Genomic DNA, 23,266 nt, shown 5'->3' with positions numbered 1-23,266 from the left:
AGTTGTGCGCAGAAACACTTAGGTGCTATCCTCTGACTGTATGCATAAGTGTATTTCCATGCCGGTCTGCTGTTTCAGCCCTGTTTCGGGCCTTGCATCCATCAGATGTGTTTTTGCAGCAAAAGTTGGGCACAAAATTAGCACCTAAGTTTAGACGCTATTAATTAAATTCCCCCCTTTATGTGCAAGAAATGTTTGGGAGGCTGATATTTATCTGGAGAATTCACAAAAGAAAAACACAAAAGAGCCTCCCAAGACTGGGACAATCAAGTTATGTTTTTTGGCGGTTTTACTACAAACCACAGTGAATTAAGACAAGGGCACTATCTGCTATTGCAGCTTTTAATGTTGCTTGAACTGACTCTTTGCATCTGAGTTCAACCCATATTTGTGCGCTGAGACGCCGTTAGGATTCTGAATTCAGATCGGGTTTGCTTTTTTGAGGACTACTATTTATTAGTTGTGTGTATCTCTCAAGAGTTTTTATTAAAAGTGACTCCTGGGCGGTTGCAAGGCCTGGATCGTGTCGAACACTTAGTAAGCAAAGACAGGTCTTTACTGTCTTTTGCAGTCTTGCAGCAGAGATTTTCCTTCCTGCAAGTTGATTGTTTTGTTTATTTGCAATGCACTAGTCATTTTCGAGCTCAACCGGCTTGGAGCATGCTACTTTATTTTGGTGCTCGTTTGAGAGAAATTTTTTGAAGGTGATGCGTTGGATCAAGTTTCCATCTCTTGGTCTCACAAATTGTTAACCCAACGGCAAAATGTCCCCCCACTTATGTAGCTGTTGTGCTTGACAAGGGGAGGTGGGTCGCCCATTGAGGTGCATGTTACACAAATTCCAGAATTGGTCCATCAGGCCAAATTACAGGAATGTCAATATAGAGTGATGCATCACACTTACTTTTCTCAATATTGTGCCTTTCACACAGGATGTGTGGACACCTTTTGCTGTGTGAAACGTAGAGAACAGGATAACACGTTTTTCCATGGTATATTGGCCTGTAGGAAGATTAGGGCCTTCTGGATAGCCTTTCATACCTATCTGCAGCGTTTGTTGGGACATCCTTTAGTTTTATCATTGGAGGTTATTTTGTTTCTTAAAACCTCTTTTTGGGTGCTCGGTCCAGAAGTGAACATACATTTATAGGTAAAGCATACTTCCTTAGTGTCCCTCCGGACCGGCCCAGAATGTGACTGATGGGTTGTGCATGCCTTCCAGCAGGTGGAGACTGAGAACTCTGACTCTTGTGAGAGCCAATAAGAGCCCTGGTCAGTTTGAGTGAGATTTAGTATTCTCAGTCTCCAGCAAGTGGAAGAAGGTGAACCCTTCAGTCTCTCTCATTTCTCCCTTTTGACTTAAAAAAAAAAAAAGATCTTATTATATTCTGTGCATACTTTGCTCCAGTGTTTCTCTTCAAGTTGGAGGCTGAGGCCCGTGGGGGTTTTCAGTAAGCCTTGGGGGTGTTAAACTCTGGTGGCCGTGTCTCTCCCCCCAATCCTCCCAAATGTTTGATTTAGTGCTTCGAGTGACTGAAGTTTGGATTTGCACTGCCTCAGCCCCTTCACTGGAAGGGTGTCCTGAGAGCCGGGAGAGACAGTCATCGGTCCAGAAGTGAACATACATTTATAGGTAAAGCATACATTGTGGGTAAGAAATGAATCTTAAACTACTGGCTGCAATATTCTTCTCCAATGTTTTAGTATTGGAGGAATACATTTCATGCTTTGATGATTTGGGAATCCTATGGGGCTAGTACTTGCCCAAAGGCATTTCTGCTGATTTGGGACCCTTATCTAGCTTCGATTTTGCTCACTGCTTGTAGCCAAGTTCCTAATAAATTTCGAAATAGGACTGGTTTGCCTGCATAGCCTTTGAAGTGTGTTGGGGGGGGGGGGGGTGTTGGAAGGGTGTTGGGGTTAGAAGGTCAGCCTTTTGGAGGAGTAGTCTAGTGGTTAGTGCAGTGGACTTTGATCCTGGGGAACTGAAGCTCCTTGTGACTCTGGGCAAGTCACTTAACCCTCCATTGCCCCTGGTACAAAATAAGTGCCTGAATATATGTAAACCGCTTTGAATGTATTGCAAAAAACTTCAGAAAGGCTGTATATCAAGTCCCATTTCCCCTTTCCCTTTTGTGGTTGAGGTCATAAGAGTCAAGACCTCAAGCTGTTTTGTGCTTTTCTCTCTGTTTAGATACTTTGTGGCCTGAAAAGGGGGGGGGGGGGGATTATGTATGGGGTAATGTTCATATATATATCGTTCTTTGTTATGGAACTGTTCTCTTGTTTCTTCTTGTTTAATAAAAAGAATTATTAGTAATAAAAGTGACCCCTGACACAGGTGTATACATGCCAAAACATGGCCTGTGTCAGGTCTTTTCATTAAAGAACTCTTGATTGTCTCGGAGGCCTTTTTGTGGCTTCTGTTTGTGTACTTTTGAACCCTCTCTTTCATTACCATTTATCTGGAGAATAACTTTCCAGGAAAACAACAGGGCAAGCGATCCACAGTATCCAAGATGGCAGTGAAAAAGAGCAAATCACAGTAGGAAATTTCCTTTAAAATACTTTATTCATGTGAGGACTAAGAAAGCCTGACACAGGCCATGTTTCGCCCACGCAAGGGCTGCCTCAGGGACTTTAGTAACTAAGAGGTGTATAAAAGCCACTTCATTTTAGTAAAACAGTATTAACCAAAAGATTTCAGCCTCGCATAACTATTCAGCAGCAGTACATACAGCACTTCAGCTCTTTTCCTAATGTGATCTGCTCTTTTGTACCAGCAAAAACAGAGAAGCGGGAAATAGACCAGGCAATCCAGAGACAAACGAGGAGACTTCAGTCGATTATGAACAATTTATTGGTGAAGACTCGACACAGTACCGTGTTTTGGCTGGTAGCCTGCATCTGGAGTCTTTAAATAAAATGCAACCCCATCAAATGGTCAATAACCGTAGGTTCCAGAGAAAGGAACAATGTGGTCTTTAAAAAGACCTTTAAGTGAAAAATGCGTGGGTGTATAATCGAGCTGACATCTCCTCGTTTGTCTCTGGATTGCCTGATCTATTTCCCACTTCTCTGTTTTTGCTGCTGTTTCTTCGTGGGATCTTGGTGTTCCCCCGCCTCGGCAGACTCTCACCAAACCTGTTCTTTTGTACCGCCATCTTGAATAACTTTCCTGCAAATGCTCAGATGTGCACTGACACTTTTATTTTGCTCGGACGTGTGCCTGGTGCTAGCTGTCCTCAGCACAGGAGCTTGTGCGCAAGGGTCCAGTAGGCTTACTGTGATTAGCACACATCTTCTGCATGCTTCAGATTTGTATATGATTAGCTTACTACATCGGCAGGCAAAACTTTCTCATTATGTTTGCGTTAGAAGCAGTGGCTCTGTCGTGCGGCTTTCTGCATCAGCCCTTAAGTGAACCTAAAAAGTGGATAATACAAATCACTGAAAATGCAATCTGACTTAAATAGCGGGGAGCGAGAGAAGTGCAACAGCTGTTAAAGGTTCATAATGTTTTCCATTGTATTGTGTGAAAATCTGTTTGTACACTATCCATCTGCTACATCAGACAGTCTCTGTGCTCTCCTTACCCTCAGGGGGTTCAGGGAGATCAGTGTGTGTAAACATTTTATTCTGTGTATCTTGTTATCAAGTCATTTTTGTCCTATAAATCTTGAGCTTCCCCCCCCTTCCACCCCATCACTGGCTTTATCTGTTAAATTTTGTCTTTTTTCCTTCCCCCCCCCCCTCCTTTTTTTTCGCTTGCTCTTCATCTGGCAGGTCAATGAGGTAAGAAAGACCTATTTTAAAATACAGATACCAAGCTAACCCATTCATTCAGACTACTAACCTCACGCTTACCAGTAACCTCATCTGAACCTATTTGTGTTCACACCAAGCCTTGCAGTAACTCAAGTATAAAAACTTATTTTATTGAGAGCTTAATTCAGCGTTTATAGCACTAAGACTTTAAAATGAAGAGAAGGAAAATGCAGCCATTTTATTAAATCTGCCCTTTCTTGTAATGGCAAGGAAAAAAGACGTTCATTAACCTTTCTCTTAAAAATAAATGTCTCCATCCATGTGTCTCCATCCATGTTACTCATATGTACCATGTGTGTGTTTCATGTTTCGTGTAACTGAATTTTTCCACTTTCAGATCCATTTAAGATACCTCTTTGCTTTACAGTTACGAAGTTCCTTCAAACAAGCGTTTGGTAAAAAGAAATCCCCAAAATCCGCTTCTTCTCACTCTGACATCGAGGAGATGACAGACTCTTCCTTGCCTTCCTCACCGAAGTTGGTGCATAATGGATCCGCTCTTTCCACCCTGCCAATGAGGAGCTCCCATTCCAGCTCTCTGTAAGTATAAAGCATTAATTAACACTTCATGAAATGCCAGCTGTTTGCAAACTGGGTAAGCATTCACTACATAGTTTTTAAAATACTTGGCTGCCATGTTTTTGCTAGTGACATTTCTCAGAATTAGCAGAATGTATTGCTTTGTAGCTGAAATTCTTTCTTTGCTTTCGGGGGGGGGGGGGGGGGTGGATGACAGTGTCCCGAATGGCAGCTTAAGGGTGGGGCTCTGTCCCAGCACATCTTAATTGGGGCTAATCAAAACATTCACCGACATCTAAGCTTACTGGAGGATTTATTGTGTTCCTGCTGGTGCAGATTGTTGCAACTAGCAGAGAATTGGAAAGCAGGACAACTGATTGCCAGTGTTTTTAGCTGTGTTCTTCTGTCAGGTGACTCACGCAATCCAAGTTGGCGCCGGTCCACTCTGAGGAATCGGAGGGTGACTACAGCACAGATGCAGTGTTCCACGCTTACCTAACATTCTCGTCGCATTGGCAAGTGGATGTTGGAGATTAAGAGAGAATTTTCTTTAGTGAGACCGCCCTGAATGATGTTAAGCAGAAGATTGGATCTGTCCATGAGAGGCAGAAAGAAGCAGAGCACCGCATTGCATCATGCGAGGATCTGCTGGATATAGTTAAGTCTACCTGTGAAGGTACTAGCAAAGATGTACAAGCCCTATGGGACAAGGTAGGGGACCTGGAAAATAGGTCTCGCCATAACATTATTAGAGTGCGGGATGTCCCAGAAGAATCTGCTTACACTGACTGCACTTTAGTTATACAGGATTTGGCTAAATCCTGTATAACTAAAGTGCAGTCAGTGTAAGCAGATTCTTCTGGGACATCCCGCACTCTAATAATGTTATGGCGAGACCTATTTTCCAGGTCCCCTACCTTGTCCCATAGGGCTTGTACATCTTTGCTAGTACCTTCACAGGTAGACTTAACTATATCCAGCAGATCCTCGCATGATGCAATGCGGTGCTCTGCTTCTTTCTGCCTCTCATGGACAGATCCAATCTTCTGCTTAACATCATTCAGGGCGGTCTCACTAAAGAAAATTCTCTCTTAATTTGGCTAAATTCATTTTGTGCCTAGAGGGTGCAGACATGGCGGAAGTAGCCATTAAAGTGGACTGGGCACACTGGACATTGGAGCCTCACAGAGAGAGCCAAGCATGAGACATATTTGCATGCCTGCAAGATTTTACCATAACAAAGCGGTTGCTTGCTGTGTCCCACACTAAAGGCCTACTCAAATGGAAAGGAGCTGTGATAGAACTTTATCCGGATCTTTCCCCTATCACACTTCAAAAAAGTCGAGCGTTCAGAGGGTTGATGAATTTCCTGAGAACGGAGTAAATTCACTACAGGTGGAGCTATCCTTCTGGTGTCATATTCACTATACAAGCAGCCCAGCGCCATGCTCAGGTTGTGGAAGAAGCATGGGATATATTACTTGAATCTAAAGTACCAGATATTCCAGATGGAGTTTGTGTGGCTCAAGGGAGTAACAAGGCCCCTCCTGTTGAATCCAAGTGGCATCGTAATTTGAAGGGCCGCAGACTGTCAAGGCTGTCGGATACTGCCTCAACAGACAAGAAGTCCTGATCTGCTCTCGCTTCTATGTTGGCATTAGACTGATTTTTGATTATATGCAGTTGATTGCATAAGTGACCTAAAGTAAAACTGGATTTAGGTCTAAAGTTGGATTCGTTTGTAAGCTTATTGGCACTGTTTTGTGTCTACAACTTACTAAGTAAATTATACCCTAGACCAGGGGTCACTGCTCTATATGATGGGTTAGATTAACAGTATGGTGAGTGGGTTCATTTTACTTCACACATTAATATAGTTAAGGTTAGCTTCAATATTGTCTACCATACCTCCTCCTATTTTACCCTATGCATACCCCGACCTTATCCCTTGATTTTCTCAATCTTGACTAAACTAGCACCTCCCCCTACTTCCTTTACTCCCTCTCCCTTTTAATATTACCTAGCTACACATCTCCATTACTCTACTAGTTTAGCCTGTTTTCTCTGCACTATAACTTTGTTTATTTTACTACTTTGTAAGCCGCATTGAACCTGCTATAAGTGGGAAAGTGCGGGGTACAAATGTAACAAATAATAATAATAAGCGGATTGGGACGCTGGTGGGCACACCCTCATGAGTTCTCTGTCACTGAAAATTGTGGCGGTTATCAGGGGATGCAAATGGAGGGAGGAGGGAATGGGCTTTTGGTAGTGTTGATCTTTTGGAGCAGTTGGACTTATATTAAACTTTTGTGATGGGATGGAGAGTAATGCAGCTGTGCGATGGGGACTTTTACTGTAAAAGATATCAATTCCTCAAGGAAGAGAAATGTATTGTACAAAGAGCTAACTAGACTTAAACGTGATATTGCTCTCGTTCAAGAGAATAGCAAGCAAACACAGCGAAGATTACAACGAAACCACTCAGTAATGTTGCTGTAAAACTTTAATCAAAGCAAGGCACACTCGACATGGGCCTGTGTTTCGGCCACGTGGCCTGCATCAGGAGTCTGATGCCACTGAAGTTGTCAAAGCAAATACTCTATGCCCATTAACATTATAAGTAAAAAATGTTGGTAATTCTTCTATAGGGCCACGTGTCATGGGGTTGGACCTTGTACGTGCAAGATGTTAAAGTGTTCAAAAAAAAAAAAAAAGGCCCAGTGCTGGTATAAATATTCTTAATTCTTTAATGCTATATTACAAATCTTTATTGAAGTATAACAGGTCGATCTGTTATACTTCAAGAAAGATTTGTAATAAAGCGTTAAAGAATTAAGAAGAAATGTTTATACCAGCGCTGGGCCTTGTTTTTGAATACTGTTAAGGAGCCCCACTGTTATTGAGACCACCTCTACTGATATCAATTGGAAAGATCTTAAAGTGTGGCATTTATGCAGCTCGCCTTGTGATTCAGCTGAATAGAAGTCCTGTAATCCACTCTGTGCTATGAGATAGCGCCAAAGGTTAAAATTTGGTTTTGTAATGGAAAAATTGACAGTTCTTAAGAGGAACCAAATCGACAAACTGGGCCCCTCATGGGTATTACCACAAAAGTATATGGACTTCTCATGACTTCGCATTAAATAGGGAGGGGGATGAGGGAGTTATTGTTATTATAAAAAAGAATTATTCATGCTGGTTATATGGCTCCATGTATTGTGCTTGGCTTATTCTCAGTAAAAACTAATAATAAAAAAAGAAAGAAATTCTTTCTTTGGTTTTTTGCATGTAGAATTCTTTAGTGCAGGTTATTAGTCAGCAGGGTTAGCGATTGACTCAGCTCTTTCAGTAATTTTTAAGTGTGCACATGCTTACGTTGTAGACTGTGTTAATCCTAGGATTAGTCTTTGGACGGCTTTCAAAGTGATCTAGTTGGATTAAAGTGGATTATCACACCTAGACTGACCTGCCTGAAAATTGCCTTGGTCTGCTCAGATGAAAGCGCAAGCTTTTACAGCTAGCATACTGGATTGGAAAGAGGTGGCGTTCCGAGGGATGTGTTTATGATAGAGATGAAAAACCAGGTCTTAGTTTACCTTCCTTGTCTGTCTACACAAAACAACAGGTGCATAATATGCAATCCAAAAGTGGCCACATGCTTTGAAACCACACAGTCTCTGTGAAAATTGATCATGATGTATTTGTCATGAGGGCTCCATTTTTCTACCATTGTTACAAGAGCTCTGTTCTATTTTTTTTTTCTAAACCCATCTGTTTAGTTTGTGGCTCACTACTACTACTATAAATCACTTCTACAGCACTATCAGTCGTACGCAGCGCTTTACAATTGAACATGAAGAAGACAGTCCCTGCTCAAAAGAGCTTACAATCTAAATCAGGACAAACAGGACCAAAAAGGATAAGAGAAGGACACATAAGGATAAGATAAAAGTTACAAGTCAGGAGTCGAAAGCAGCATCAAACAGGTAGGCCTTTAGCCTGGATTTGAAGGCAGCCAGGGATGGAGCTAGACGTAATGGCTCAGGAAGCCTATTCCAGGCATAAGGTGCGGCGAGATAGAAGGAGCGGAGTCTGGAGTTAGCGATGGAGGAGAAGGGTGCAATTAGGAGAGATTTGCCTAGTGAACGGAGTTCTAGGGAAGGAGTGTAGGGAGTTATTGTAATTATAGTCAGTTATTGTAATTAGGGTAACAAGCAAGGAGTGCTCTTACAGAGTTTTAAATACATTTCATTACCATCTAAGAAGGAAACACTAAATAAATCATATAATATACTATCCAGCTTATAATCGAAAGAGAAAAATGCCTATATTGTGACCCAAATCGGGAGATGGGCGTCTTTCTCCCGTGGGCGCCCAAATCGGTATAATCGAAAGCTAATTTTGGGCGTTTCCAACTGCAATCTGTTGCGGAAATGGGTAAAGTTGATGGGGGCGTGGTGAAGGTGGAACTGGGGCGTGGTTATCGGCCGAGGAGAGATGGGCGTCTTTAGCTGATAATCGAAAAAAAAAAAAGGTGTTTTTACCGCGATTTTGGGTCACTTTTTTTGGACCCTTTTTTTTCATGAACAGGTCCCAAAAAAGTGCCCCAACTGACCAGATGACCACTGGAGGGAATCAGGGATGACCTCCCCGGATTCCCCCCCTACCTGTAACACTTGTGCTGGTAAATGGGAGGCCTGCAAAACCCACTGTACCCACATGTAGGTGCCCCCTTCACCCCTAAGAGCTATGGTGGTGTTGTACATTTGTGGGTAGTGGGTTTTGGGGGAGGGGGGTTGGGGGCTCAGCACACGTGGTAAGTGAGCTATGCATGTGGGAGCGTTGTCTGAAGTCCACCGCACTGACCTCTAGGGTGCCCTTCTCCTGCTTTAGACTTAGCCTGGCCTCAGAATGACAACCTATAGTATATCTCCTATCAAACTGAGCTCTCTTTTTCATCAAGCACTGCCATTTCCTCCCCTCACCCTCCCCACTGACAGTTTGAACTTCGTGGGTGTGGCTTGGATCTCTTTCAGGGAGAGAAAACTAACAACTTATAGCAGCAGCTTCAGAGAGCATTTTCCATCTCACAGATAGGCTGCAGAGAATACCTTCTCCTGCTTTAGACTTAGCCTGGCCTCAGAATGACATCCTATAGTATATCTCCTATCAAACTGAGCTCTCTTTTTCATCAAGCACTGCCATTTCCTCCCCTCACCCTCCCCACTGACAGTTTGAACTTCGTGGGTGTGGCTTGGATCTCTTTCAGGGAGAGAAAACTAACAACTTATAGCAGCAGCTTCAGAGAGCATTTTCCATCTCACAGATAGGCTGCAGAGAATACCTTCTCCTGCTTTAGACTTAGCCTGGCCTCAGAATGACAACCTATAGTATATCTCCTATCAAACTGAGCTCTCTTTTTCATCAAGCACTGCCATTTCCTCCCCTCACCCTCCCCACTGACAGTTTGAACTTCGTGGGTGTGGCTTGGATCTCTTTCAGGGAGAGAAAACTAACAACTTATAGCAGCAGCTTCAGAGAGCATTTTCCATCTCACAGATAGGCTGCAGAGAATACCTTCTCCTGCTTTAGACTTAGCCTGGCCTCAGAATGACATCCTATAGTATATCTCCTATCAAACTGAGCTCTCTTTTTCATCAAGCACTGCCATTTCCTCCCCTCACCCTCCCCACTGACAGTTTGAACTTCGTGGGTGTGGCTTGGATCTCTTTCAGGGAGAGAAAACTAACAACTTATAGCAGCAGCTTCAGAGAGCATTTTCCATCTCACAGATAGGCTGCAGAGAATACCTTCTCCTGCTTTAGACTTAGCCTGGCCTCAGAATGACATCCTATAGTATATCTCCTATCAAACTGAGCTCTCTTTTTCATCAAGCACTGCCATTTCCTCCCCTCACCCTCCCCACTGACAGTTTGAACTTCGTGGGTGTGGCTTGGATCTCTTTCAGGGAGAGAAAACTAACAACTTATAGCAGCAGCTTCAGAGAGCATTTTCCATCTCACAGATAGGCTGCAGAGAATACCTTCTCCTGCTTTAGACTTAGCCTGGCCTCAGAATGACATCCTATAGTATATCTCCTATCAAACTGAGCTCTCTTTTTCATCAAGCACTGCCATTTCCTCCCCTCACCCTCCCCACTGACAGTTTGAACTTCGTGGGTGTGGCTTGGATCTCTTTCAGGGAGAGAAAACTAACAACTTATAGCAGCAGCTTCAGAGAGCATTTTCCATCTCACAGATAGGCTGCAGAGAATACCTTCTCCTGCTTTAGACTTAGCCTGGCCTCAGAATGACATCCTATAGTATATCTCCTATCAAACTGAGCTCTCTTTTTCATCAAGCACTGCCATTTCCTCCCCTCACCCTCCCCACTGACAGTTTGAACTTCGTGGGTGTGGCTTGGATCTCTTTCAGGGAGAGAAAACTAACAACTTATAGCAGCAGCTTCAGAGAGCATTTTCCATCTCACAGATAGGCTGCAGAGAATACCTTCTCCTGCTTCCACCCACCCTACCCCTCTACCCACCCACCCCTAGAGTGACATGTCTTATATAACCTCCCTATCAACCCACTCATTACTTTACCTCACCCATTTCTATTCTTCTATCACCTTCTCCCACTACTCCAACCAGAGTTACACCTAATCACACTGACCACCCTTCAACATCTTCTGTCCTTCTGTGACTGTTCTCTTGTGCTTGACTGCTTAAATATTTTAAATTTAAATGCTTTACTTTTTGTCTATTAGATTGTAAGCTCTTTGAGCAGGGACTGTCTTTCTTCTGTGTTTGTACAGCGCTGCGTACACTTTGTAGCGCTCTAGAAATGTTAAATAGTAGTAGTAGTAGTAGTGTCCTGGCATGTCAGGGGGGCGAGTGTACTACGAATCGTGGCCCCTCCCACGACCAAATGGCTTGGATTAGAACGTTTTTGAGCTGGGCTTTTTTAGTTTCCATTATCGCTAAAAAAAACAAACGCCCAGCTGAAAAACGTCCATTTTTTTGAAAATACGGTCTGTCCCGCCTCTTCACGTACCCATTTTCGGACATAGACGCCCATGGAGATAGGCGTTCGCGTTCGATTATCCCCCTCCACATAAACTAAAAGGCACTTTTGTATTAGGCTAATATCCTTAATACTGTAGCAAGTTTTAAATTATTGAAAAACTCAAAAACACTAAGGTGGAGTCAGCAGTCCAGCAGCAAGAGGGGTGCAATCCAGTCTTTTGTATTGAGTGTCGAATGTATGACTATCTCCCAGTTGGTGAGATGTCATATGTGTGTGCCCGATGCAAAGAGCTCCAAGCTCTCAGAGAACGTGTCCGTTCTCTTGAGGCTACAGTAGCAGACTTGGTGGAGCTGAGGGAGACAGAGAGGTACATAGAGGAGACCTACAGGGATGTTGTAGAGAAGTCCCACTCTTTGTATGGAGCAGAGAAGAGTCTCATCCACTAGGTACATGGGCGGTGTGACATGTTTAAGCCTAATGAGGTTCACCATGGCGGCAGCAAGTCAAAAACTTGTAAAGAATCTTGGGTGGGGTATCTTAGTAGCTGTCTGTAGACTTGGGAATGTAATACAGGTTTTTTTTTCTTTAGAGAGATGAATTTGATAGACTAATGTTAAGTGCTGAACAGTTTTCTTGAGGCTGGAGAAGTTTTCTTTTTCTCAGTTTTCAAAGAGATGTTTGTTTTAGACAAAATCCTTAAGGGCTAGCAGTTCCCTTTCAAAGTCATACTGTGAAATATTTGTCAGGCATTTGTGTACAATGCACATCCTGAGTTTGCATTTTCATAAGAGGTGGGAATTTTGTAGAAGAAAGCTATGCCCAAACAAACATCAGACTTTTCCATTCTCTGCTGGGTCACCTGAGCTGCCTTGGGTAAGCATATCGAGGAAAAAAATCAGATATGTTGAAAATAAACCAGTGAAGCCACAGAACCATCTGAACCTGCCAGTTTAATTTCCAGTTCATTTAATCACCTGTTCCTTTCAAACCCATTTCAAACTGAATGTTCTTGTATAAGAGGAAAGACAGAGCAGAATGCTTTAAATTCATTTTGGAAACCAGAGCTGTGTCTGTGTTTTTCCACTAGGTTCATTTCACTGAGTAGCTGGAACACAAGTTTAATTGCGACAAACGTTTTTGCCTGCACAGCTTCCGGTCTAGATTTGTTTTGGCCCAGAGGATTAGTTCAGATGTTCATAAAGGTCGCCAGTCATATAAGAAAATAGTGATATATATACAGGGGTGTGGGGGAGTTCAGGCCATTGCTGGTGGTAGATGGGGGCTTGGGGGGGGGCGGGTGGAGTTCAGTGGTGGCAGCAGCAGCAGAAGCCGTATGAGGCTTTGGGGGGGGGGGGGGACATGTGGCTCTCAAGCAATCTATGAAACAGCGAATGTCAGCACCTCTTCAGGGAAAGTTTTTTTATAAATTCTCAGTGGGGTTTTTTTCCCCAAAATGCTTTAGATTACACAATATTTTGGCAACAATGGGCACATAATCTACTTCATCATCCTAGTACCTGAAATCTCTGTTCATTTATTCAATTTTAACAGCATAAACCTGAGCTTCATTGACTCAACCCAGGTTTTCAACAAGCAAGTCCTGCTGTATCAGATTAGTGAACTTTCATTTCACCACCCAAATAGTCTCAAGTAATTCTTGTACACCATATATTGAGTGCATGTAATGATGTCTAATTGTTTGACCCCCCTTAGACGTTAGTCACAAGGCTTCTGTTTGGTTGTTGAATTTTTCTGCAGCATTTCTGAATGCACGGAGAGCGAGGCGGAGAGTGTGCTGCAGTTGCGCAGTGAGCTACGGGACAAGGAGATGAAACTGACAGACATTCGCCTGGAGGCCCTAAGCTCAGCTCACCAGCTCGACCAGCTGCGGGAGGCTATGAACAGGATGCAGGTGGGTGAGAATGAGGCCGAAAGATGGGTCACACCCCTGTGCTGCCTCTTTACAGACAGTACTACATTTTTTGGACATGGGCAAACATCTGCCTTTGGGGTGGGGAACACGCTGTGGCTGTTTGGTTGATAGTGGACTGATGGCAACTTCCAGGGGAAGAAGGATTCATTTTGTATTGTTAACACTGAGGCATAGTACTGAAGGTGCTAAACCATCGTTCCCCCTTTGAAGACAATTCTTTTAGCCATTTACCTAGGTAAATAGCAGTTTATGAGGGTAAATTTGTCTGTTTGAAATTGCCATTCCTGAATGCAGGTAAAGGACACTTGTCCAACAGCTTGTGCGCTGTAAACTGCATTTAAATGTGGTGTGGTCAGGGGAGAAAACACTTGCAGATTGAATTTTCAAATCTGAGCATGGTGCTTTCCATGAGAAAAGTACCCATAGGAAGAGCAGGAGCAAATGTCCACAGGCACTTTTGTGCCCACTGCAAATTTCAAAGAGAAGCCATCTTTGAAAATTGATACCAAAAGAAGCTGCAGATATTGTCTCAAAGTGGGCAGTTTGAAAATTGTCTTTATCTGCAGGTGTTTTTTTTTTTTTTTTTTTTTTTAAGAATTAGGTCAGCACTCACCAATCTTTTGGCGGCTGTGACCCTAATTCACACAGCCACTGAAAGTGTGTGACCTCCAGCGGATGCAGGACAATGATGTTCTAAATAGCGCCTACCCAGGTCACGATCCCAAACGCAGGTTTTTCAACACCTTTTGGGGTTACAGCCTAAAGTTTGAAAACTCTTCTTCATTAAACCAACCAAAGTATTTTCTAAGATCTCTTCTGTGACTGTGTCATTCCAATATTTACTTAAATGTTCTCTTCTGTGGATATTTCATAATTCTGTACATCCCTAGGGAGTTTCAATAACTTTAGGACCCTATTTACAAAGCCACATTATTTAGAGCTATTTTTAACACAAGCCAAGTAACCCAACCTTCCTTGTTAAGTAGTTCCTCAGACAACCAGGTTGTTAATTTTTTCCTTAATAAAAAGGTACTTGACTTGATCTTAAGCTTTTATGGAAAGTATAGCTAACTGTTCCACCTTATCTGCTGGGTAAGCAGTTAGAAGTGCGATGCTGTAATCTAGCCGCTCATATTTATGTGCGGGTTATGCATGTAAATGTTTAGAATGCTGGTATTTATGAACATATGTGCTAATGTAGTGTCTAACCCTTGTTCTGCAAATAACTCATTTAACTTACATAGCGCAGATTTGCAAGGGTGTGTACACGGGTGGAGCATAGACACACATCTGGTGGCTCCCACTTAATGCGTAATATGTTACACACGTTCCTGCTGCACTTAAATCTGTGCACTTACACCACAGGCACCTACATTTTAGGCACATTGATAGCCGCTTACGCTGGTATTCTATCATGGAACATGTGCACCTAGGGTGTGGTACAGGATGTGAATACTTAACTGAATTAAATTAAACTGCATTATATGTTAGTGGCTGTGCTGTTAATGTGCAGTAGTGATCGTTGTATTTAGTGACAGGACTGACTTCTCCCAAGGGCTGGGAACATCCTGGACACTTACGGCAGAATTTTGTAATTAATGTGCATTAACAGAAAAACATTAAAACAGTTTGCTAAGTGAGGGCCTTAGTTTGTTCATCCTCCCATTCCCAGGTCCTTTCAGGGGTTGGTTTGTGATGATTTGGGCATTTGATAAACGAGTGTGAGACAAAAACTAACCACAGCCATAGTTGCAATTCAGTATAGTTTGGTCCAGAAAGGTACTGTATAACTATTTCTAAATAAATAAAAAATAAGTTCTTCACAATTGAAATGTAATTAAACTGCCTGAAGAATAATTAAATTCTAACTTACGGAGCACACTCTTGCTCTCATTGCTGATGTGATTCTTGTTATCATTGACACTTCAGTGTGAGATTGAGAAACTGAAAGCAGAGAATGACAGACTGAAATCGGAAAACCAGGGCAGCTGTAGCAGAGCTCAGTCCCAGGTGTCCATCTCATCATCTCCAAGGCAGTCCGTTGGCCTCTCCCAGCACAGCCTCACAGAGTCCAGCAGTCTCGGTGAGTGGAGTTGTGATTACTGTGGACACGAGGGATGCGGTTCTAACGATATGAGTCCACAGCTGTGGCATATCCTGCAGTTGGCATTTTACAAAAAAACATAGAGAGTGATAGCAGACATAAACCGCATGGCCTATCCACACTTTATTGTATTTTGTTTTTCCCTGCTTTCTCTGCATGCTTTCCATTGCAGACTCACTTGTGTACTCAGGGTAAAGTTGTGTTTTGATCCATTTAATTATTTGTAATAACTAATTATGATATTTCCAAGGATAGAGAAATAGGGATCTTAGGGAAGACTGACTCTTTTGCCTGTCAATTAAGAACCAGTCTAGATCTGAGGAAGCTATAACTGACGTTATTTGTAATCTCTTGTATTCGCAGACATGCTATTGGATGATACCGGGGATGGTGCCATGAGAAAGGAAGGTCGTCGTGTTAAAATAGTCGTCAGCTTTCAGGCTGATATGAAGTGGCATGAGGTTGGTTGCTTCCCATTTTAAGATGTGCCCCTTTGTATCTTTTTCAGGTGCTAAAAAAATATTTCTGAATTTTTCAAGGAGGGGCGTATCTGGGGGGGGGGGGCGGAGAGTGGTCGTGACAGTGATAATCAGTTAGTGCAGCCACATTACCGCACATTAATTGATTCGTGCAAGATTAGCGCATGAGCCCTTACAGCCTACAAAATAGGTGACAGTAAAGGCTTGTGCTAATTTTTAGTAACGGCTTTGAGCTAATGGCAACATTAGCGCATGACCATTAATTGGGAAAATGGAAACTTGGCCATTTTCAAGCTGTGGTAAAAATGGCCTTAGTACATAGAAAAGACCTACAGCTTAATAAAAGGACCCCTATGTAAGAAATGTGCATATGAGTCCTCTTACCAAGTTGCAGTAAAAAGGGCCCTGCGGTAGCAGAGAGGGCCGTTTTTGCCACGAACCAAGGCTCTTTTTTTTTTTCACAGCGGGTAAAAAGCCCTTAAAAAAGATGTGGTCATGTGGTGATTGTTCTTACCACGTGGCCATGCAGGTAGGGCACTTACCGCTACCCATTGAGCGTGCGGTGCTGCCCAATTACTATTGGGTTAGCGCCACGCTAGAAATGATGGAATTATTTTCTGTAGTGCCAGAAATGGCATTCGCTCGAGTTGGAACTACCACCACTGGCCGCGTTGGGCAGGTGGTAATTCCGGGTTGCCGCGTGGCAGCCCTTGAGTAAAAGGGCCCCATAGTTCTGTAATGGTGCTTAAGTGCATGTCTGGCATGTATGTGATATTATTTTTTATATTTACCTGAATAACTGGTGTGTAAATATTAGCGCCCAGTATAGAGCATCACTCCCTATATCTGCAAATGGTAGACTTTGTAAAACTGCATGTCTGCGGGGAACTGATTAAGAAGCCAATCCTCAAAACTTTTGACATTTTAAGGTGGTTTTCAACACCACCTGGTTAAGCACAGTTCCCACCGCACATTCTCCTCCCAAGCACAGGTGCAAATCAGAAATTAGTCCACAGTTAGATGTAATGCAAAGCAGGTGTAAATGCCCAGGGTGATAATTTTTAGGATAGTAGTAAAATACAGAATAACCAAGCCACACCCTGAATATGCCATCTTGAAAGTTCTGAGCCACAGCATATATCTATAGGTAGAGCCTCTTCTGAAATATATATATTGATTTGCACTTAAGGAAATATTGATGGTGTACCAAGTGACTTGGGGTTTTGTGTGTGTGTGACTTACCTTCAGAAGTGACTGGGGATTGCTCCGGCCACATAATTTGTAGACCATTTGAAACCTGTAGAAGGTGTCTCATTCTTATACCTGCAGGAGGCATTTAGGGGGGAATTCTGTACAAGGTGTCCAAAGTAAGGTGCCAGGATGATGCACGAAGAGCAGAGTCTTTAAAGGTTTTTTTTTATAGAATACTAGCTCAGCGTGTAATTCCATACCTAACTTGAGCCCTTATACCAGTCAAAGGCTTTTTATTACATAGCAAATGCCTGTGATATATAAAAAAACAGTTTCATATTTTGGCAAATGAAAGATAGCAATGAAGGGAAAAGTCATTCTGCTGCGGCCTCCAGGCCCACTTCTTTTCCACTCCTCCTTCAATTAAGCAGTAGCTATAACTGTGGCTCTAGAGAAGATGCTTAGGAATCAAACACTTTTGTAAATGTGTCTTGAGACCACTCTTAAATTTCATAAAGGATGTCTCTAGCCTCAGGTTTAGGGGAAAATTGTTCGTAATGTACAGAATGAAACACTGAGAGTAGAATTGCTTATAAAATCTAACCTGATTTGTCTGAAAGAAGAGCTGTAAAGGAAGTGTAAGGAATTAATAGGCCACATTAAATTGTGCACCAGATATACTACCATTAAGTTCAAGATCTTGAAAGGAATTCTCGAAGCAATTGGTAAGCAAAGCTCATGTTGCATAATGGGATTACATGATCGAAGTTCCAAGCGCCCGTGATGGTTTGAACTGTATTCACAAGGTTGACAACTGCAGATTATGGCTTCCGTCTTGCAGTTTTACCTATTTCTGTGTTTGTTTCATTATTCCTTCACCTAATTACTGTATTTATCGCTTTAGGATGCCAGACTACACTCTTTCCTTATTGGCTGTATCGGTGTTAGTGGCAAGACGAAGTGGGATGTGTTGGATGGTGTTGTTAGACGTTTGTTTAAGGTAGGTAATTTTATGTTCATCCATCTTAGCTGTTCACGCAGAGCTGTAGTCTTTAATACAACTTTAAAACTTTAAACTTGGATAAGTTAAGTTCTGTTGTCAAATAATTCCAGCCAGCTAAACAACAGTTTGAGAGGGAACAGAATAAAGCTCATTACAAGTTCCATCTGGCACAGGGCACATGGACGGTACAGGAGTCTCAGTGGTCGATAAATTGCTTGGAGCTCAGGGCAGTGCGGAGTGCCTTGCGTGACTAACTCCCTTTCTGGTAGGGGCCCCGGTCCAAGTTTTCTCCGACAATGTGACAGCAGTGGCTTACATCAACAAGCAAGGCAGGACCTGCAGCCATCCAGTAGCAGTGGAGGTGGTCTCCCTCATGAGGAGGACAGAGAAAAATCTCTGCTTATCAGCAGCTCACATCACTGGGTCCTTGAATGTGGAGGGGGACTTTGTCACAGGCACTCTTTGGACCCGGGAGAATGGGAACTGTCTAGCCAGGGTTTTCAGCAAATAGTGGACTGATGTTAGGTTAGCGAGTTATTTAAGGTTGTTGTGTTCATTCTGAGTATTATCCTTACTGCTTATCTACATAAATACTGTGGAGCTGGACTGGATGTCAAGAGAGAGAGAGATATGTCTTAGCTCAGTTTTCAGTTCTCTATCTCCACCTGCTGGATGATGGACACAGCTATTCCACATGTTCTGGAATAATGGGAAGGATAATGGAAAGAAAATTATCAGATAAGATCTAATTTCTCCTAAAATGTATCATTGAGTTAACTTTTTGTTTTAACTCACGATGCAGCAAGCAAATATTATGCAAGTATATTGGTAAAATTTCAAAAAAGTACAACTTTGTATATAAAGTTTTGCTGATTTTTTTTGTTGTTACATTTATACCCCGCGCTTTCCCACTCATGGCAGGCTCAATGCGGCTTACATGGGACAATGGAGGGTTAAGTGACTTACCCAGAGTCACAAGGAGCTGCCTGTGCCTGAAGTGGGAATTGAACTCAGTTCCTTAGTTCCCCAGGACCAAAGTCCACCACCCTAACCACTGGGCCACTTTACATTGGAAGTTGAGCTAAAATAGTAGTAAATGTCTCTAACTTTACTACTGTTCTTAATTTCCGCCTTGAAACATTTGAATTAAAACTGTCTCCGCTGAAATTTCCCTGAGATTAGACCACTTGGCTCTACATTGTCTCAGGTACAAGCTTGGATCCCAGATCCTGTGGGGAATGGGAAATACGCACTTTACCTGAATAGAACTCACTTAAGCTACCAGTGGAAAGGGATGAGCTAAATCCAAATAAGTAAGAACTGGTAGTCTCTCTAGTCCAGTCTGGGACCCCTGAACCAAAGGGACTTGGCCTCCGTATTCCCCACCACCCCCTGCACACACTCTATCACATAGCTTGCCCTCACTGATTCACTAACCCACTCACCAGCAACTTACTCCCTTTCATAATGACTAATTCAAGGGCTAGAGAAGTAAGTAGGTGAGTTGGGGGGAGGAGGGGAAATATCGGTCTTTTTTTCTTTTTCTTTTTTTAGCCTTGGAAATTTAATTCTTAGGTCAGAGGATGGTGTGAAATTAATTCACCTTATCATCCAGTCCAGGCACTTGGGTTTAGGCAGGACAACATACACCTACTCGCTTGGATTAAAAGAAAGGAAACTATTAAGTTTAAATTTCATCTTTCTGGGGCTAATGTTAATCTGTGATGTTTTGTAGGTGCCTAAGCGTCACTAGAGTGCTCATTAAATCTCTTGGATCCAGAGAATATGGCATCTGCACAAAAAGTGCATTTATTTTAACTTGATTTAAGTGGCACATTCATTAAATGAAGTATTGATGTTTGGTGCCCCTTGCTGGGAGCAGTGTTAAATGTTGCTTTTACCCTTTGCTGTGATCTGTTGGAAAAAGCATATTTTTCCTTCCAAGGGTCCAGCACGTGTAAGCATTGCTTGCTCTGTTTGCTAAACATTTGCTGTTGTGTCAGGGCTTTTTAATGGCTTCATTTGTTAATACATTTGAATTCTGCTTTCATATAGTTAGGTGAGCACTTCAGCTATAAGTACTCCCTATCTTTCTATACTTTTAAATTTTAATCAAAACCATTTTTTTCTGAGAAGTAATCAAGCTGCAACAAAGGTTATATTACATGTGGTGTTGTCATTTGGTCCCTGCTATTATCAAAATTTAAAATGTTGTTTAGGAATTAGGTCTTTCCTCCAGTCTACACTGACAGTAAACCATTTTCTTAAGAGAGAAATCACAAAGACAGGAAACCACACTGAAAATACAGGGGGCAAATTTGAGTAGCTATCATGGGTGCAACGTGTAGAGATACTTTTCCAAGCACATAATTTTCAACAACATTTGAAATAAGCTACTGTTTCTATGGGTGGAGGATCAGAGGCAAACTTACATATACATTTTGAAAATGTAGGGTTCGATATTCAAAGTGATTTAAGTGGGGAGGAGAGGTTCCTGCCTGCGTAATGCGTCTCAAGTGGCCATCCGCGGGGCAGTGCTGCTGAGTATTGGCACTAACCAGCCATATCAAATCCAGGCAGGAGAGGGGCATTCTGAGGATAGAGCCTGGAGTTATGTGGGTGCTGGCAATATTCAGTACCTGTGCTGACATAGCTAATCGGGCATTTAATGTAAATAGCAGTCCTAACTTTGTCCAGTTAGATGTGCAGATGCTACCACTGAAAATCAGCCAGCACCCACATAGCTTCTGGGTAGTGGCCTGTAGCTTCCAAAGTAATCCCCTCCCCCTCATGACGCATGCCCCCCCCCCAATTCCACTCCTCCCTCCTTCCCAAGTTCAAAAGGCCCATGCTGATCTTGTCCTGCTCTCCTCTCTCCAAGGTCAAAAGGCCCAATCCACTTCCCTTCCCTCTCCCTAAAAGCAAAGGCTCACCCTCAATCTGATCTCCATCCCTTCCTTTCCCCCGAGCCTTCTAAACCCATCATGGTTCCCTCATACCCTACAGCCCTCCCGATCTACATTTGAAATCTGTGGTGGTGTAGAGATCATCAGGGCAGGAGCAACCCCCTCCCCCCCCACCACACTTGCTACAGCTGATCGTGGCTCCATATACAAATGGCTTTCTCGATCTCTAGGGGCAGCCTCGCAATACTTCCTAGAGGTCAAGGCAGCCATTTTGTATATGGAGCTGCGATCAGCAGGAGCCAGTGAGGATTGTTCCTGCCTTTGTTTATGAGGAGGGAAGGGATGGAGGGGGATCGGATTGGGGTAGGGGAACCAGACCAGAAATACATATGCGAGTTCTGCCTGATATTCAGCCAGGACCTGCATCAGTACCATTAGCTACTTCTGACCAATCAAACCCAGATATTCAATGCTGGAGCCCACACAAGGCCCGGCATTGAATATCCATCTTTATCTTAGCTGGTAAGGGGGAGGAAAGGGCTGAAGTTGTATGAAAGATGTGGGGAGAAGAAATTGAGGTGATGTGGAAACTCATATGTACCTCTGCAGGGTGCATAAATCTGAACCAGGCACCTTGAATGGGCCATCTTGGTCTTTCTCTGCTGTCATTAACTGTGTCACCATGTTGTTTTACTGTCTGGATCTAAACATGGCCCCCTGGAATGTCCCTTAGCTAAAAATTCATGTGATGTTAGTGTGCCTGTATTTTTAACTGCTACATGGGGTGTGTCATATTCAGCAGATCAGGCTTTCTAATCCTTTAGTTACCCCCTATATCTTTTGAAAATTGTTCTGTTAGTTGGTGAATTAACTGATCATTTGAGAGCTGACTTTTGCTTCCTAGGAATACATCATTCATATAGATCCTGTAACTCATCTGGGTCTGAATTCGGACAGCGTTCTGGGTTATAGTATTGGGGAAATCAAACGCACCAACAATGCCGAGACGCCTGAGCTGCTACCCTGTGGCTACTTGGTTGGCGAAAACACCACCATTTCAGTCACTGTCAAAGGTAATTAAGTTGAGTCTGTATTTTCTCCTGTCAGGTATTAAATTTCCACATTCAGCAGGGTTCTTTTGAGTGCTCTCGGTTCTTGGGGCATGTTGTAATTCACAAAGTGTTACATAAGAACATAAGTGTTGCGATACCGGGACAGTCCGAAGGTCCATCAAGCCCAGTATCCTGTTTCCAACAGTGGCCAATCCAGATCCCAAAACAAGCAGTGGATTTTCTCAAGTTCACAAAGGGGATCGCATGCAAATGAGATGCACAGATCCTTTTCTGAACATTGGTCGCTGTTCGCAACTTAGAGTTTTTTCAGTTGCTGGGGGGGGGGGTCCACCGAAGTCCAGTGGACCCCCCTCTTGAGCCTCCCGCACAACTCAAAAAAACTCCCTGGTAGTCTAGTACCCCCACCCCTTCCACTACATAATCCCTGGTGGCCCCCGCCCCCTCCCCCCCAGCAAGAATCACCTTGGTGGTCTAGTGACCCCCCTACCTTGAAAAGATGGAGACAGGAAGGCAGGAGCAACTCCTCCTGGCTCTGGGCCCACCCTGTGCAAAATGGTGGCTCCCAGCCCCTGCCCAGGGCAGAGCAGGTCCAGAGGCAGGAGGAGGTGTTGCTCTTGCCCTCCTGTCTCCATCTTTTTCAAGGTACAGGGAAGAGAGGGGATGAGTCAGCCACATACTTGGGGGTATTGTCCGGGGTGCCACGGACAGATGAGCTGTCCTGTAGCTCAGAAAAACCTAGAAAGACCTTTGAGCACATGCCTGCCAATTTCCCTTACTGCAGTCTATTTTAACCGTCTGGCTGGATGAATGAATCCTCTGCTCTCCTTTAAAAAACAGTTTTCATCATCCTCATCATTTTGTTTCTTTGATATTTCTTTTAGTGCTCAGGAGAAAATATTCATGTAGACACATATGCATGCATAAAAGTACAGGCAAGGAAAACATAAGAATAGCCATATTGGGTCAGACCAATGGTCCATCTAGCCCACTATCCTGTTTCCAATAATGGCTAATCCAGGTCGCAAGTACCTGGCAGAAACCCGAATAGTATCACTGTTCCATGCTACCAATCCCAGGTCAAGCAGTGGCTTTCCCATGTCTATCTCAATAGTAGACTATGGACTTTTCCTCCGGGAACTTGTCCAATCCCTTTTTAAACCCAGATATGCTAACCGCTGTTACCACATTCTCCGGCAGTG

The 23,266-nt window shown here is 43.1% G+C and overlaps 1 protein-coding gene across 1 annotated transcript in view; it reads left to right on the top strand.

Moving 5' to 3' along the window:
• NAV2 (neuron navigator 2) overlaps window positions 1-23,266 on the top strand; it is a 463,718-nt gene that overhangs the window by 418,899 nt on the left and 21,553 nt on the right. The window contains 7 exon segments of the mRNA XM_030200720.1: window positions 3,787-3,795; window positions 4,196-4,368; window positions 13,137-13,290; window positions 15,241-15,394; window positions 15,779-15,876; window positions 17,990-18,085; window positions 21,899-22,067. Coding sequence (XP_030056580.1) covers window positions 3,787-3,795; window positions 4,196-4,368; window positions 13,137-13,290; window positions 15,241-15,394; window positions 15,779-15,876; window positions 17,990-18,085; window positions 21,899-22,067 — 853 coding nt within the window.

Source organism: Microcaecilia unicolor, chromosome 4, assembly GCF_901765095.1.
Source record: "Microcaecilia unicolor chromosome 4, aMicUni1.1, whole genome shotgun sequence".
Lineage (NCBI taxonomy): Eukaryota > Metazoa > Chordata > Amphibia > Gymnophiona > Siphonopidae > Microcaecilia > Microcaecilia unicolor.
This window is presented reverse-complemented; position numbering and strand designations above follow the sequence as displayed.